This window comes from Monopterus albus, unplaced genomic scaffold (genome assembly GCF_001952655.1).
Source record: "Monopterus albus unplaced genomic scaffold, M_albus_1.0 scaffold20.1, whole genome shotgun sequence".
NCBI lineage: Eukaryota > Metazoa > Chordata > Actinopteri > Synbranchiformes > Synbranchidae > Monopterus > Monopterus albus.
In genome coordinates, this window is record NW_018127900.1 from 2,190,589 (window position 1) to 2,208,919 (window position 18,331).

Consider the following 18,331-nt stretch of genomic DNA (forward strand, 5'->3'; position numbering starts at 1 on the left):
CAGCAGGAAAAAGAAGCTGACAGAGCAATTGCTGAAAAGCAAAAACATGTTGTTAATTTAGACCTGGTTCTGAATTGCAGATGTTCAATATTTAAAGTTAGAACTACTTGCCAGACCCTTGACAAACCTCACTTTAAGAATTCTTCCCAGGTATTACAGATTATATGCACCATATCACATCTTGCTGCTACCTTGCTGAGGCCTGACCTACATACTGTGCTGGCTTAGTCACAATATGAACAGCTTTTATCAAGGTTATCCCAACAAATATCTTTGTTAACTAGTGCATTATATCATGCAGCCATATTATGAATAATGCAGTCAGACTATTTTATATGATTTGAAATGACACCAGAGTGAGAAAAGCTTTGCATGTAAGTCACAGGCAGTCGTCAAAAGCAGTATACAAGCTCAAAAAGCATCATGACGGCATATGAGGTGAAAGGAGAGTAAGGCCTTTTATGGTGTGTCACAATCTAGCTGAGAAATACTATTCAGCCCAATTTTATTTGTATAGCACCAAATCGCAACAGATACTACTGTATTCTTGAGCTCAAGTCAACTCTACGATAAATCAGTAACAAGGTTTGAGCCTTGTCACACTCGGGAAAGGACACCCCAACATCAAGCCAGAGCTTTTGCTGCAAATTTGAAAAGGTTTTTTCTACCTTGGCACTTACGGTGCTGAGGCAGGAACCTCAGCTGGCTGAGCTGAAGAATCCCTCTCTTGAGATTTTTATTATTCTAAATAGTCCTTGAGATTGTATTACTTTGATGAGATCAAATCTCATTGACACAGTCCTTGGAGTTCCCCTGAAAGGATCAAAATGACATTAGACCATTAGATTGCTGTTACTGTTGACTGGATAAAGCTACTGACACAGAGCATTTTAAGAGATATATAAAGAAAATACAAAGGAGATGGGGTTTGGAGGATGTGGCCTTGTTTTTATTAAAAGGACTCACGAAGTAACCTGTTCTCTCTAGTATAGTTCAATTTACATTTATCACATTCAAGATACATTCTCCTTTAGTGTAATGAGGTTTTTTTTAACCAGTTGGTGCCATTTCACCCAGATTCACATAGAGAACAGCCAGCAAACCATTAATGAGGGTAATGTGGACTTCCTAGATTTCCAGATAAGATCTAATCTTTAATCTTAAAATCCCATCTCCTTCAGTTAAAAACAAGCATTTGCATAATATGAGCAGATACATATGATAACTGTGAGAGTTTCCTGACCCTGAAACTAATTGATAGTTAGATCCCAGCATCTGTGATGCAGTGAAATCAGATGGTAAATAGCCTTAACAGGTATTTCTTGAAAGCTGTTCTTACTATTTGAGCCATCTGAAATGTTCTTTTAATGACCACAAGCACAATAGGGCACGATTCACAACAAACTGACTGACATGTTGAATCTGCTTGTTGGGCTTTATGCACATCTACCTAGTGCTGAGCCAAAGGTGTGATCAGCAGCTGTCACTTAAACTAGTGCTCACAACTGCTGTTTGTTGCTTGGCCAACTTTTTGTGATGTTTTTCTTGGAGAAACCATCTGACATGCCCTTCAGCAATCGCACTGACTTACTAATGAAATAACAATCAATCAGTGAGATCAATGAAACGATGTAATCTCCCCTGCTGTTCCTTATCTGATGTGAACGAATGATTGATTGATAGATAATATAATTATCGTCAAGTCAAGTCAAGATTTTTATTTGCCATTTATGCATAAGCAGAGAGTCTAGGCATATAGGAATTCTTGTGCAGCTCTCCTTTGGAGTCAGGTAAGGAGTCAAAAGTCAGAAAGAACACTTAGTCTAAAAATAAAAAAGTTACATGAAGGCAACAAAGCGTTAAACCGCAATACGCAAAAATAGGGTAATAGTATTTTCCCCAGTGAACTTCAAACATAGCACTTAGTAATTCACATGGTGGATGGATATGTCATTACGCTTGATGAGGTAGTGAGGGGTTATAACATACTAAAACATAGTCTATATTCAGGCCTGTTTCCATTGCTTGGTGGAGAATGTCCTACTATTATTCAGGTCCCACAAGAGAACACTGTTGGTGAGATGCTCTTACAAAAATACCTTGTGGGACATTTTTGTATTATTATTGCGCATGTCTGCTAAGGGGTTATTGCACAGAAATGGGTAATAGTATTTTCCCAGTGAACTTCAAACATCGCACTTAGTAATTCACATGGTGGAGTTGGATATGTCATTACGCTTAGCGAGGTAGTGAGGGGTTATAACATACAGGATAATTATATTCAACAGTTTGTTGTTTTTCATTTCCTTATATTTACTAGTCACTAGTATCTTTTTATTTATGCAAATTTAATCTCACAAACGTTTGAATGTGGTTGAGTAGAAAGACTACAGTAGAATTCAAAAATCTAAATTTAATCCCCACTGGTGTTGCTCATTGCCATCTGTTGCTCTTATGGGCCCATCTAATGGGCAAGCTTGTTCTGTAAGTGGGAACACTGTAAACACACTGACTAATTAACTGGCTAATTAAGTGATTTGATTTTTTTTTTGTTGTTGTTGTTGTTGTTGAATTTCCTTTTCCAGGTATCGTCTGACACGCATTGTGGTGGACAACGAGGCAGGTCCCCATAAAAACCACACAGTGGTGTTCCTGGGGTCAGAAAAAGGCATCATCCTCAAGTTCCTGGCAAAGATTAACAATGGCTTCCTAAACGATAGCCTGTTTCTGGAGGAGCTTAATGTCTACAACCCTGACAAGTACGTAGCTCTTGCTGTATATGTGTATGTGTGAGAGAGAAGGAGAGAAACAGAGAAACATGTGGCTACAGTTGCTATAAACAAAGAAAAGCCAGTTACTGCACATGTGTGTACAGAGAGGACGTGTATGTGATTGCATGTTTCCAACCATCTCCCGACTCGGCCAACCCACCAACCCACCAGCTCCATCAATACCAGTCAGTTCCCCCCGACCCAAGCTGTACAGCAAAGCCAGCCAACCAGATGGCTACTCTATCATTTAGAAGAGTTTTATCAGGTTACACTCTGCCCAACCGCAGCTGCTAAATTAAAGACATAGACCCTAAGGCTCTGGATAACGTAGCGTTGTGGTTCCCAACCACAGCGGAGCCCAGCTCCTCCAGAACGTTGGCTGATTAAAGGAAACACACAGAGGTCTGTGTTTGTCTTTAGAGCCAGCCTGGACTCTCTTGCTAATACATTACATGACTGTTGGTGCATGTGTATGGGTGTGTATGTGTTCATGAGAGTGTGTGAGCTGGGTATGGTGAGGAGAGTGACTTGAGCATTGTTGTATATCTGGAGTAGCCATAAATAAAAAACTAAAATCAGCCACAGTATGACCCTGCCAGAGCAAATATTTAGTTGTGAGTAATGGATGAGGGGGAACGAATGGCAACACAAACAGGAGGGAGAGAGAACAGAGGTGAAGACCACAGAGGAGATATGGAAAGAAGCAGAGCTGAGAATAGGTAATTGTGTTAGACAGCCAAGAAGGCGAAGAGTAGGAGAGCAATGGCTTGACAGGAGGACTTTCAAGGCTACCACTGTTTGTTATCCAACATGCTGCGGCCATGTGATGAGTGGTACGGAGGGGATGAAGGGCAGGCCCTGGCTTCTCTTCTCTGCCCTTGCTGTACCTCCTTCTTGCCTCCTCTCTGTGTCTCTCTCTTTGTTTCTTCTACGTTTCTATGACTGAGGTCAAGCGTTTGTCGGCTGCTGACCATCTGGCTTCAGTCACACCCAGTGAATGACTGTGCCTGCTTCGCTGCCTGTTTCAGTGCAGCCCCAAATGTCATGCATTACCCAGTATAGTATATAGTATAAGTCCTAATTGAGAGCGTTAATGCGGGACCAGAGCGCAGTGTAGCGGGGATTAAATTCCTAGAGCTGGATGGTGGGATGGAGAGAGGCATAGAAAGATGCCTGGCATGCCCAAAGGGATTAGAGTGTTCTCTTATGGGGCAGAGGAGACAAAGAAGACTAGTAGGGATGGAGGACAGAAGAATGGTGTTAGTGGGTTTTACAGTTACTGTAAGTGCAGTGTTGCTGCTCATTGCTCACAATGCCCATCTGTCTGTTTATCTATTATACTGTATGTGTATCACCCCACTCCTTATCTCTCTTTATCTCCGACTTTGTTACTGACCCCCGTTCTAGAGTTCAGCATTATCTCTGTTCTCTCTGACCTCACAGTCTGTCTCTCTGCCACATCTTTATCTCCCTCTCTTTATCTCTTTAAATGAACTATTATCTTTCATGTTGTGACCTCCCACATTTTACTAGTCTGTCCAACAGTCCAAGTAAAGATACTGTATGATAAAACTTTTTGTCTCTGTCTCCTTCTTTATCTCCTTTAGGTGCAGTGTTGATGGTATAGATGACAAGCGTATCATTGGCATGCAATTAGACAGCAAGAGTCACACTCTGTGGGTTGCGTTTGCCTCCTGTGTGGTTAAAGTGCCCCTGTCTCGCTGTGAAAGACATGGAAAATGCAAGAAGTAAGCTTAATGCTTGCACATGAAATTAATTCACAAACAGTCAAATGGTTCTGACTCCTGACAGGTGAAAAAACATGTTTGTTTTCCAGGTCCTGTATAGCCTCCAGAGACCCATATTGTGGTTGGGTGTCAGAAGGTGCCTGCAGACAAGTGGTTGGCCATATGAAGTAAGTAAACACAAATACAGTCCTAACAGAGCTGCAGAGAGAGAAGAGGTATTTCAGTGTTCTGACAGTAACACTGACAAGGTCAGGTGACTAGTAGTTTGGCGGCTGGATAATTTCAGTAACCCTTTTTTGTCTCCAATTGTGAATTTTGCCACAGCTCTGATTAGTGCCCGTAAATACACATGTCCTCCATAGAAATGACTCATAGAAACACATGGATACAGGCTGAGGCTCATAGATATTAGTCCTTCATGCAAAACCAATGGAACAAAATTATTTCTTAAGAACAAGGTTCCAGTTTTGCAACATTAATCTATCATGGGTGGAGCCTGGGGGTGGCCGGGGTGGCACTGGCCATCCCTGCCAGAGTCAAAATTAATGAATGAAATGTTAAAAATAATGACAACAACAATGCCTTAAATACAACAAACATTTTCTGGGCACTTTATGGTTGATATTGGTTAAATTAGTTTTATTTTATAATCATGCATTCAGCATGATATTTGCATTCATTTCTCTGTTTGTATTGATGTGAAGTACAATACTTGGCATGATTCATCTCAGTGGGGGGGACCACTGTGCAGCTGCAAGGGCAAATAAGGAGTACAGCCAAGGTTAGCTAAAGAAAGCACTACGTGTGTCTCATAATCTCCTAACAGAATACGATTTATTATTCCATAGAACTAGGGGTTTAATTTATTTAATTTCAAATGTGCCACCCCTCTCTGACTCTGTGCCCCAGCCTCACCAAACATTTCTGGATCTGCCCTTTTAATCTATACATATACTGTACCTAAACATAACTCTATTCTACCTTTATATCTTTGGAATTAGTTGAATTTAGCTAATTTGACACTTGTGAACTTCTGGCTGCCTGATGAATGAACCTTTATTATAGGTGCAATGCAGCAAAGTAGAGAAAAGGCTGTATTTTGAAAAAACTGGGAACCATGTTTTCCAAACGAAGTTTATAGAACAGTGTCCCACCTTTCTTTGTAATGCCTGGTGGCATTCCTCTCTTGATTTGTCGTGCCTGTGATCTTTCTAATTTTATGGAGTGTAAGTGCAATTTCCTCCAGCTGAAAGTGCTGTTGGAAGGTTGAATGGAAGGAAAGTGTTATTTGTCCCCAGCTTGGGGTTGGGTATGCAGCACTGGAGAAAAGCCTGATGGTCATGATAACTATAATTTGTGGCTGTAGTTATGACACCGAACCAGATTATGTTTTTTGAACAAACAGCATATGGAGTCTTGTGGTGGGAAAAACATTTCACAGATGAAGTCATAACAAAAGGACCAGTGCTCCAGTGGCTCTTTGACGGTGAATGAATTTGATCCCCCTACTGCAAAATGAGTGGTCTGGCATGCTAATACACCAAAGGCACATGTACACACAACCTTGTATAGCAAAAACACACACACTGCCCATCATGTTATTATTCTGCAAAGCTGAAGCGGTGGACTATTCTGATTGAGTTTCCACTTTGCAGCAGGAGCCAACACAGAGGTTTTAAAGGGGCAGATGACCTCTCTCCGTTACTGTACAATATTTCTAAGTGAGAGAGGAGGAGGATTAGACCCGGTAGGATCTGTTGGCCTGTGGAGAGCCATTGAAAGATTATGCCAGGCTGGACAGAAGGAGGGATGAAGTGAGACAGGGGAAAGTCAGAGCAATTTTGGGTTTAAATGAAAAGGTTTACTCATACAAATAGGTCCCTGTAGAGAAGAGACTTCTCTTCCTTAACATCAGTCTCCCTTTCTTACTTTTTGTTTTTCCTTAATAAAATAAAAACCCATATCCAGCACTACCTTTGTCTGTTTCCTCGTCTTTGTTTATCTATCTAACCAGCTACCTATCTTTACCTGCATAGGTCCATCCTTGTCCCTGTGATCTTTTTTTATCCATCTTTCTTTTTCTGTCTTTCCTCTGACATATTCCTCTCTTGCATGTCTCCCATCCTTTTTTCTTCCATCTGGCTCCAGTGCTAGTGTGCCAGCTTTCCCATGTGGAGTTATGCCTCTTATACCTACTGACTATAAACAGCTTGCTGGTTGCCTGCAATATGGTCCCCAGTCAGCCCCTGTTCATACATACGACTCTGTACAGTTATTATGTAAACTAGGTAGATGACCTTGTTTCACTGACAACACATCAGCACATTAATGATTATGTCTTAACTACTGAAGCTGTTATTATTGCCACCAAACCCTGATTTTTATTTGGAGTAGAGGTATATTGGCTCACCTGTCTGTGCATACAGTGACTTATCATCTGTTCAGACCCTGATTATTAAAGTCTGAGTTTACTACAGATATTTTTTTATAAATCAATGTCATGAACCAAACTGAATGGGTGACTTTGAAGACTCATTATGTATACGTAGTTTAAACTTTGTGTACACTATAGTAAGTCCCTGGTTGCCCATTCACTATAAATATGAATAATTAATGCTATTATGCCTGACCTGCATTCAGCAACCAAAAGCCTCAAGTTATGTGGTGCACATTTGGAATTTGATTTAAATATGCATTATGTGGTTGCAGTGGGATCTTAGCCCTGAAATGAACTGTATGTAGAGTCACTTTTGAACATACTGCACTATAATACAGCCACTATGGGACCTGATCCCTTTAACTGAGGGTTCATACTGTGGTTCGTTTACTTTCCTACGTGCCCAAACACTGCATCTGAAGTGTGACTATGTTATCTTGAGACCAGTGGGATTTAAATGTCCTAATCTTCATCTCAAAGCAGTCTAATCACAGTAAACAATGGTATTATCAATTGGTACTGGAAACCATGACTGCAAGGTTGCCAGTGTTTTGTCCTTATCAAAGAAGCCAAACATTTCATGATACCAGGTGACAAAGTCTGTTAGGAAAATCTGGCTAATGCTTGGACAACATTAGTGCTTCTACAGGTTTAATTGAGCAACTCTGCATCTGCTTTGTGATTGTAACTGTATTATAAGTAAATCGGATAAGACTGAGAAATGGAAAAAAGAGGATACTGCTGTATTTAGTAGTGTGGCTGTTATTGTGGTTGCTTTAAGGGGATTTGATTATGAAGGGGTTAAAATTTACCATCAGTTCTGCCAAACTGAAGGAAAAGATGAAGAGTAAATGAATGCATAAAGCTTATCTCTCTCTTATATCTCTATCATATGCAGATGCATGAGGTAGTGACTTTGACTTTGGTTCTCATTTGAGAACATAGCGGTAGAAAGTCCTTGTCCTTGTTGTCAGGTTCATGCTTTCACCTCTGATCTGGGTGACACTGTTTTGGAAAATCATTTTTCTTCATGCTATAATTGTGACCAGTGGAGGGTGAGGAGAATGAAAGGCGAGTGGACAGGCAAGAGGAGGAGGAGGAGTGAGGGGGGGAGGCGAGGAGGGCTGTGAAAAGCTGTCATGTGTGACTGTGATCCTGGTTGACAGTGGGCCCGCTCTGTTTCACAGAGCTCCTTACTGCCTGCTTGGTGGTCTTTCAGGACGAAAACAGGTTTCGGTGTAGGTTTCATTTGAACGTAACATCTTCAAAACTCTCTCCCTCTGTGTCATATGATGGCTCTCAAGCATGGTTACCCCTCACTGCCCTGGTCTTGGCCCATGTGACTGGGGCTAGAGCCTCATACATATCTCTACTGAACCTAAATAATGTCAGATACTGAGAAACAGGAGAAAGGAGTCAATGAAGTCAATTCACATATATTTACTCTGTCCAGCAGTAACAAAATGTGCCTGCCAACACCTTTAAAGCTCACTAATGAACATGTTATATCTCAATGATTTCATTTTGCATAGGGTGTTGTGTTTATTATCTCTTATCTGGGATCAGTTAACTCTCTGTTTGTTGCTCAGAGTCAAGCAATTTTCTAGTACATAAATGACACTGTTGTGTGTGTGTGTGTGTGTGTGTGTGTGTTTGTAAGACGTAAATGAACAGATTAAAGTATAACATGTTAATTAGTGAACTTTAGAGAAAAAAGGTGTGGACACACCCCCCCCCCCATAACTGTATAACAATTCGAAAACCCTATATATATATTTCTATATTTATACGTACTTTATTTTAATTTTCCTAGTGTGCATTCTTTTTTTCTTGTTTGCACATTCTTTTTCTTTTTTGTTCTCTCGGTCTTATCTTGTTTACTTGTTTACTCGTCGCCTGATGGAAGAACATTGTGCATACAGACTGAGAGCCACTGTACCAGAGTCAAAATCCTCGTCTGTCCACACACCTGGTCAACAAGACTGATTCTGTTTCTGATTCTGACTGTGCTATCTTTGAGCAGAACCAGGCTAGCTTTTCCCCTGTGCTAGATCAATTTCATCTGCACAAGAAAGCAAATACATGTAGAAAATGTTTTTTTTACTTCACAACATAAGACAGCTCCTTTTATTACAGTGAAAAAAGTCTGTTTGTATCAACACTGCTGACAATGAGTCCCATGCCAGTTATGGATTTACTAGCCTTCTAACAGCCTCTTCATAACCACTGATTTAGGCCTCCAGGGCACCTACTAGGTGTTGTTTGATTTTGTTCCAGTATAAGGCTTTCTGCAGCCTACACTGTGTGCAAGCAAGTGTACACTGTGTTTAGGGGTGTGTTTGTAGTAGCTTTCCTAAAGCTTTGTTACTTTGTTAGGTGTGGTGAGCCTGCATGGCCTGGCCCGTTTTCTGCCGCTGACCATGATGTCTCTCTTCCCCACAGATCAGCCTTTGAGCAGGATGTGGAGCATGGTAACACAGATGGCCTGGGAGACTGCCAAAGTAAGCAGGCCCTCTTCACTGTTATCTTTCCTCTTCTCTTTTATACTTCCCATACTATTCCTCTTTTTTCTGTTAACTCAGCCTTCTTCTTCTCTTAGCCCTCCATTTCCTTCTACGCTGCTGTCACCTTTTTCTTCCTCGTCTGTTCCACCCTCACAATCCTCTCTTTCAGTCTCTTCCATCCATCTGTCCCTTTCGGCTCTCATCCCCCGCTGTTCCTCTGGTCCACCGGTTAATAGAGTGTTGTGTCCCATTGGGCAAAAGACTGGGTTCCTTCTTGCAAATCACTACAAAAACACAACCCAAACATTCAGTGACACACAGGAAGGGATTTTACTTGTGAGCAGTCACAGGGCTTGTTTTGAAACACAAAACAAGACAGGGCTCTCAACCCAGCCAGACTCCAAAGTCTTGAAAGGTCTCTTGTACTCTACAACACAAAGAATGGCACATATAGTTGCATGTCCAGAATAAATGTTTGGTTTTATCAGATGTGATACCTTGTTGATATTCTACTGAGCTGCTCAGTCTGCAAGAGAAACATCAAAACAATTTGACATTAAATCACTCATCTTAGTCAATTTCATCTCAATACTAAATACTAAATGAAAGTGGTACATTTTCCCTTCAATTTCATCAGAATGTTTAGCCAAGAGAAGCCACAGTGTTGGAGCTTCATTAGCTGTAAAAGCCATATAAATCTCCACTGATTAAAAGTTAAGAGAATATCGAGCAACCAGTCGATTCTGAATTACTCTAAAAGTCATGGCTTTTGATCATGTTAAATCTTCAGCTCCCTTTACTGCAAGCAATAACATGTTTCCCCTCATCTCTTTTCTTCTTCTTCCAGATACCTTCGTGGCACTGAACGGTAAGCATCCCACATATACTGTAGAGGCAATCAAATAAAACAAGGGAGCTGCATTTCATCTCCTCAGACTCTTTAACCTCAGCCACACCTTCTCATCTTGTCAATCAATCATCTCCTCTCAAGGAAATGAAAACTCCTCCCACATGTGTAAAGACGGGTTATTAATGACTCAAGGTTTTTAACTGAATTCATTTCATTCCTTCTTTTTGATAGACTTTCCTTCCAGTTACGAAGGTAATGAACCACTGAAGCACAGTTGGTCAGTTTCACTTCTTAGAGTGTTTTCCCTCCTCCAATAGTATTAGAAATAAGGCAACAGAAGTAAATATCTTTAATGCTGATTCTGAATCTATTAGTTCTAGTAGACCTCCTCTCCCATCTTTTCCCCCCTGCCCCATCCTCTTTATCCCTTGTGCAGCAGCATTGATTAGCCCTGACCTTTGCTTCGTAAATTGGATAGATCTGGTTGTTGGTGGTTTAAGGCTTTGATGGTAAGAAATGCCTCAGTGTGCACATTAAACAGGACATGTGTTGACAGAGGGAGAGAGAGAGAGATTAAACCGGCCTGTTAAGAGTCAGCATAGATCAGTTACGTTCCTACCAGCTGCGACCACGCATCTGCAGTTGGCAGAGACTCTCCACACAGTCAGAGACACTTAATAAAAAAGGCTAATGAACAGTAAAGATGCACAGACATACAGAACATGCACACACATATTTAGTGCTGGCTAAATATGTGTGTGCACAAATATGTTCACTTGATTCAACTCAGTTCACTTCATTCAATCTTACAACGTAATCACACTTCACTGCCTTCATTGATACCATTTTCTCATCAGGTCTATTTAAAGGATGATAAACAGATGTGATGAGCCTACAGTAAAGTCACTCTTAGCCACAGCACCCACACCTACACTCACGTCCACCTTATTTCTTACCCAATCAGAGGGTGCATTCGTTTGGTTTTCAGTGAATCTCTCTCACACACAGACACACATTTCTCACAGTTGCCAGATCAAAACAGTCAGATCCATACAGAATGGCAGGAATAGATATTTTGAAGTTGTTCCAGAAAGCCCAGCTCTCTCTCTCACCCCCCACCCCCGTGGCTGTACCTCTACTGTGACTCCCCCTTTGTTTGGAGATCCAGGGTTGCAGAAAAGCATCTGTGTTAGTGTGTACCCCTATAGTGCTGAATATGCTCCCACAGGCTTGGCTGTCTGTTTTCAGACACACACACGCAGTCCACCCCGCCCCAAAAAACAGTCTCAGCCATTGCCCCAGCCCTTCCATCTATCTGTTGGTGGTTGATATGGATTTGAAGATAAATGAAGATAAATGCCCCCTTTCCATTCTCCCCTCTTCTGCTCCAGACTAGACATCCTGCCTCTCTTTTAATCTGTAGAACGAGAGGGATGTGCATCCGTCTGCAGTTTAGGGCATTTTTTTAAATCCTGATCTGTGAAGGAGCTCTGAGGCTCCAAGCTCTCTCTCTATGTGTGTCATCTACTTGAATTGCACTTCCCCTGGCGGTGGGGGAATGAATTATAAAATAGGCCTGTCACACTAATCTCTCAGCCTTGGGCCAAAAGTTAAATAAATCATTTTAATGATTGCCATGCCACATGGAGAAGGAGGAGGAGGCTCTGGGCAATGTTGTGTGTGCGGGTGTCTGTTGTGCGTAGTCTACCAGCAGCATCAACATCAGCCCCCTGAAAAGCCTCCCCATCTTCAAACACATGCATAAAAACATATTGAAAAGGCACTAGCACATCTGCAAACACACACCCGCACACACTGCTGTCACCTCCTTCGTGGAGAGAGTGTGTTAAAAGGAGAGTTTGGGGCTGAACTCCGCAGAGGATGCTGATAAACGTGTTGTCACTCTTCATCTAGGGAAGATTATTTTCTTAAATCTGTGGCTTAAATACATTATACTAAATACACTACATATCTTGTGCAGTATTGTGTAGGGTGGCTTATCTGTAAGCATGTGGGATGGTAATGTGATTAGCATGGCTCAGAAATAAACAGTCAGACAAAGCTTTGGCATAAATTCTGCCTATGAAAGAAGATGAAAAAATGGGACAGGTGGACGCAGGAAAACACAAGGATTGTTTGAGAAACTTGCAGTAGGGGAGGCACAGTAGATATGACCTGTCATCCACACATGAAAGAGTAATTTGCTGCAGTTGTCAGATAATGTAACACTTTCAGGCTAAAGCATTTTACAGTGCATTCATTTCCAGCATGTGCTATTCTTGTTATAGGCTCATCATCAGTGTAACTTCCTGGCTGTGTTACAATGCCCTCTTCAGCTGCTGCCCAGCAGTCAATTTAACCATTAAGGGATTTAATTATAAAAATTCATTAACTCTAAATAACATATTTCTGTTGCTCGATGTAGCCATGTTGCTAAGAGTCTTGCTAAATGAGATTATTGGATATGTAGATATGAAACATTTGGGTTATTTTCTTTATTAAAACTATGAAAGGAGGGAAATAACAGAAGAAGACAAGAGTGGGGGACATAAAAAAGAAGAAGAGATATGGAGGACAGAAGAAACAAAAACCACTGAGCTGCAACTAATGATTATTTATGCTGTTGATTGATTGGGTAGTTAGTTTTCTAATTAATCAATTAATAATTTTATCTATTAAATACTGGATATCAAAGTTTTTCACAAGAACAGTTTCCAAGTTCTTCTTTTGAGTGACGCAAGACTAAAACATTGAAGCAAAACTTTTCAGTTGAGACGCTGGAACCAGGGGATGTTTGGATTTTTGACTTGAAAACTGACTAAAATGATTTTTAAGAATTTATTGGTTATTGATTAATGTTCTTACACTCAACTGCTCATTTCAGCTTTAAAACAAACTTTATGATTTAAAGCTGAAGAAGTTAACAGCGAAGCTCAAAATGATTTGACTATTTCTACAAAACTGATTGAAAAGTTAACAGGCAGAAGGAAGCGTAGGAGCAGAGTTCGACGGGCTTTACAGTCACAGGCAGACTTTGTAACAGGAGCAATGGAAACAAAGCTTGTTTCTTATCCTTCATTTCAAGGCTAGGCACCCTATGGTGATTGTGGAGGAACATGATTGTACTCTGCTCTGCTCTGACAGGCCCAACGTTACTTTGACTTGTCAGTCAGAACAGGAGGGGAGAGAGTGAGAAAGACAGAAGGAGGCACAGAGTGACAGAAAAAGAAAGGACATGTCTATCCTGAGAAACACACACACACACACACACACACACACACACACTTATCTGATAATGAGTTGTGCAGGGTCACCGAGGGAGAAACACTCTGTGTGTGTGTGTGTGTGTGTGTGTGTGTGTGAGTGCATCTGTGTATAATTCAAAGAAGGACCAGATGTGCACGTGTATGTGTGTGTGCTCCCCTGCTGGCCTGTGTTCACATGCACTGACGCCTGTCCCTGTCTGCCCTGAGCATCGGTTAACCTGTGCTGTGTCCGGCAGGCCCCCATCACCACCATCATCACCACACCCTCTCACTCCCCACCTCGGTCCTACCCGAGGCCGGTGAGGGGCCCCTGGGGCGGGGCCGCATGGTGGAGCGGATGGACCCCCCCATGAGTTCAGACAAAGGGGAGGACTCCTACGTGGCTGTGCCCTCTCAGACTCAGTCCGAAGCCAATGGTAAGCCTTGGAACGCAACAGGGAGCAGTCAATTTGGTCCATTGTCACCTGTGGCAAGGGCGGGAGAGGGAGGAAGGGAAAGGGGAGGGGAGGGGTTTGTGTTATTGAGAGTTATGGCTGCCTGGCTGCTTCCAGCTGACGAGGTGCAGAGACAGTCGATCGCTTTCTCTCTGGGGGACAAATTGCCTCACACTGTGCTCATAAACCCCCAACAGAAAGGCACGCAAACACACCTCCACAATACAGACATATGCAGACTCACGCACATACACATTCTGTCCTCATTAAGATACATGTACGCACGCACAAATACTCTAAACACACACTTTGTAGGATAGATTTATTATCCATGGACTGTAATGTCCCACAGGAGATGTAATATCCAGACCATTACACTCTGAAAATGAAGACAGCAATATATCTATTTCCCTGAGAAGATGACCGGGGCTCCCAGCTCTCTTATGCTTTGCGACACAGTGACATGACACTGAATGCCCTTTTTTTCCTGTGTTAACAACCTACCAAATGCTGTACTGCCTCAAGGACAATTCAATGGATAAATGAGACAGAGAGGAAAGGAGAGAAGAGAAGGAGACGAGAAGGACGACACACATCAGAGGGGAAAAAAAAAAAGGTCATCGCAGTGCTGCTGATCCATGTTTTGTTCCTTAATAGAACAGCTAGACCTTACACATTCCATTTAAAACAACATGCAACATGTCCCCGCTACAATGCATAGTACAAGCTATTACAGGCAGCTTCACCATGGCCGTGAGGAGATATCGATTATTAATGATGGCGATTCATCACAAGTGCATATATATTGACATATATGAAGAGACAGAGAGAGAGATGAACTGCCACTGAGAGATTTTTGCCATTGAGAGTTTTATAAATATATTGAATTATGTCTTTTTATGCACAAAACTAATCTCAAGTTGTGCCTCTCAGGTATAAAATTATGCTGTTCTGAATGTGTTTTCAGAATTCCAAAAGATTTTTCTGACCACTTGATTGAAAAAAATGTTTTTTGCACCTTTTAAAAAAATATTTTCACCAACAATGATAACTGGAAACCACATCTTCTTGTCCAATTTATAAACTTATTATATACTTTCATAAGAATTAAAAGGGAAAAAAACCTTTTTTGTGTAATACACAAAGGTTTTCTCATCCACATAGTAGGAAGAAATCTGTGTAGATTTTGTAAATACCCACGGACCAGCAGGATGTATTGATCAACAAGTACATTTATGCTATATGTATTGTTAATACATGAGAGGCACAAACAAGGGTTAGCTAACATACCGCCCTTCATAATTACAACGCTATGCCAGTTCAGTGTGCCGGCACCGACGCAAGAGGCAGCCTTTCCAGTAGCTCTGGCGTATTTTGTTACGGGAATTTTCCTCGGGATCAGTAAAACATCTATCTATCTATTAAGACAGATTTCAGTGTCTACTAATTAAGAGTGACTGTCAGCTGGAAGCAGTGAGGCACCAGTAGGTAGATCCGAGCACAGTGGTGGCAGACACTTCAGACAGCATGCCTACAGCCAGCATTACGACATGCTGTCACTCCCCTCGCTGCCTTTACCTGAGCAGGTGCAACATTGTGCGAGCCTCATGATGAATGGTGAGGCGTGTGGTACTTTAAGAATCACACCTGACAAAAACTAAAAGCTGTTTTGCTGTCATTAACATTTGTTCTTTTGGGGTGAAATTGTGTGTTCGTGCTCAGGTAACTGCAACAGGGCTTCACATTTCAAAACAATGCTTCCTGCTGTTTTTTTTCTTTTCTGTATGATCATTATTATAGTTATCATTTTATGATGCCTTTGCAGCTTGTTTCATGTTTATCAGTTCTATTTCGATTTGAGCTCTACAGTCTTTTTCTTTTCCTTAAAAATCAGCTCCGATGAGATTTCTTGTGTTGGTTTCTTGTGAACAGGTCTTGATATTTTGCATGGCTTGGTTTGAGATTACAGCTTTTTTTGCTATTTATGTATTTTCCTGCCTTGATTGCTTTGATGGTATTAAGCACAGTTTTGCCTCCATGCAGCTTAATGCTTTTCACCATGGCAAATTGAGCACCAAAGTCAAGAGTATTCATTTCCCGCTCCACCCATCCTGCCTCCTCTTCCTTCCTGCTAGCCTCAATACTATTGGCTTCAGGTGTCAACTGTACTGTGAAAACTTTGCAAACTACATATGTGAAAGTGAAAATGGAAATATATATAACAAATGATTATGGAGTCAGAAACTAAATGACTCATTTTATCTGAATTGTAATGACACAGAGATTAAGCTAAGAACCCAGTTTTACAGGAGAAATTGGGGTAAACATTTAGCCACACCATCAATTTCTCAAATTATGTAAAAAAAAAAAAAACACTTCAATGAAAACGTATTAGTACATAGCCAAAGGTTTTTGCAAGCTTGTTTGTGATTTAAAAGAAATTACAATTACTCCCCAACTTTTTCATTTGCAGTTGAGACACTGTGGAATCCTATCTGCTAATGAATATTACAGTGCTGCCAATATGCATTAGCCCAACACCACCAGAGTAATTAGAAATGCTGCAAAGTGATGAGGATTCACACACTGATGATATTTAGCACCCAACAGCATTATTATCTGGCATTCCAGTGGGACCATTGCACTTGCCAGGTGGCTGCTTGTGTTTCACAGTACATTTGAGCTTGGTGTGTGTCTGTCTATCTGTCTGGGCCTCATCTGTCTCTGTTATATTTTTTTCCACTCCTGTCAGCCTACCGTACAACTGCTCCTCTTGACTCCTATTGCTCACCCTTCCCCTGAAAACACCAACCTCAAACATCTTTCACCATCTGCTGCCATTGCGATCAGCCTCCCTTCCACAGGACCCCTCATGTGACTGAGACTGCATGTTCCAAGGCTATACCATAGTGTAAATTAATTCCTGAACCACATTATAGATTCTCCTCCCCCTATACCCCTCCCTCTTTCTCTCTCTGTCTTTTCCTCCTCCATCTCTGCACCTCCTCCTCATCCTCATCTCTTTCCTTATAGTCTGTCTCTTCTCCAACTGAAGTCATTCATCTTCCCTTGTCTGCAGGAATAAACCCCTGCTCTGTTCCCCCTTCATTCTCTTTCCTCTTTCTACCTGTGAGGCTCAACCCCTCCTCACCCCCTTACATCCACCTTCCCCCAACCCCGACCTGTAGCCACCCCTGTGTTGCTCCAATTTATGGGTTCATTACAGCAGCTATCCAGAGGAGAAGGAAGGGGGGGGTGGAAGGAAAGAGGGATGGAGAGAGACGAGAGGAGAAGAGACATGGGAAATGAAGGAGGGGGAAAGGCGAGAGAGACAGAGAGAAAACACACATGATAAAGAATTATTAAACAGAAAAGGACAATAATAGAACAGTGAAGGTTATAAGAGAGAGAATAAAGAGATAAAGCTAAAAGATAGAACTGAACAAAGGAGATGGAGGAAAGGGAAATTAGAGAAGATAGTGAGATTCTGTAGCTCTAACTACAATTGTTTCTCTATATCCCTCTCAGTCATTTGTTTTCATACTGGACACCAGTTCTAGCCCTGAACAGTCTGTGTTCTGTAACTGATTTTCATTGAAATAGTATTATCCAAAGTCTACAAGGACATCTGGCTCAATTCTGTGTCCCAAAAAATTATACATATGTATACATACTACTAACTTGCAACAGTAAGTGTTATGGTTAGTCCCCCTCACCAGGAGGGTGAGGGAGAACTGGGGTTGGACTCAAGATAGCTGACCCAGGTTCTAGTACAAAAAAAAAAGGTGGTGTATTGGAATAAATACAAACAAAGTGACAACATAACAGGGTCCATAATAGGTTGGGCTCAAGTTTGCAGACCCAGGTGCTAGGGGGAAAAACATGACGGTAGCAGGTAAATAAAGTGAACACAAAGTATCAAAAGAACATAACATAGGAAAGTACGGTACTTGGATATGTATGATATGTAGTGTAGTGTAAATGAGCGTAGCGCGTAGGTAGTGTGGTAGAGTCAAGCCAAAACACACAGTGTCTGTCAGCGTAGCATTCTACCAACATGTACAGTCCGCGTTACTATGTTAAAGTTACGGCCAAGACGGAACGTCCTCCAGAGGTTTATAAGGAGGCGAAGGTAATCATCGGGATGCACCCCAGCTGTGTGCATCAACCAACCAGTTGCTAATTACTGGAATGCAACACAGCTGAGGTGCAGAGCCCACAGGATAGAGAGAGCAGAGGACAAACAGCAAAATTTTGATGAAAAACATATCAGCTAAATATTTCCTGACAAAGTATTTAATTTGTCTTTCTACAATATCTG

At 41.5% G+C, this 18,331-nt stretch overlaps 1 protein-coding gene across 1 annotated transcript in view; it reads left to right on the forward strand.

Annotated features, from left to right (window-relative positions):
* sema6a (sema domain, transmembrane domain (TM), and cytoplasmic domain, (semaphorin) 6A) overlaps window positions 1-18,331 on the forward strand; it is a 109,452-nt gene that overhangs the window by 80,693 nt on the left and 10,428 nt on the right. Inside the window, exons 13-18 of the mRNA XM_020593682.1 lie at window positions 2,586-2,759; window positions 4,379-4,519; window positions 4,609-4,686; window positions 9,399-9,457; window positions 10,308-10,328; window positions 13,813-13,992. Coding sequence (XP_020449338.1) covers window positions 2,586-2,759; window positions 4,379-4,519; window positions 4,609-4,686; window positions 9,399-9,457; window positions 10,308-10,328; window positions 13,813-13,992 — 653 coding nt within the window. The remainder of the gene's footprint in view (window positions 1-2,585; window positions 2,760-4,378; window positions 4,520-4,608; window positions 4,687-9,398; window positions 9,458-10,307; window positions 10,329-13,812; window positions 13,993-18,331) is intronic.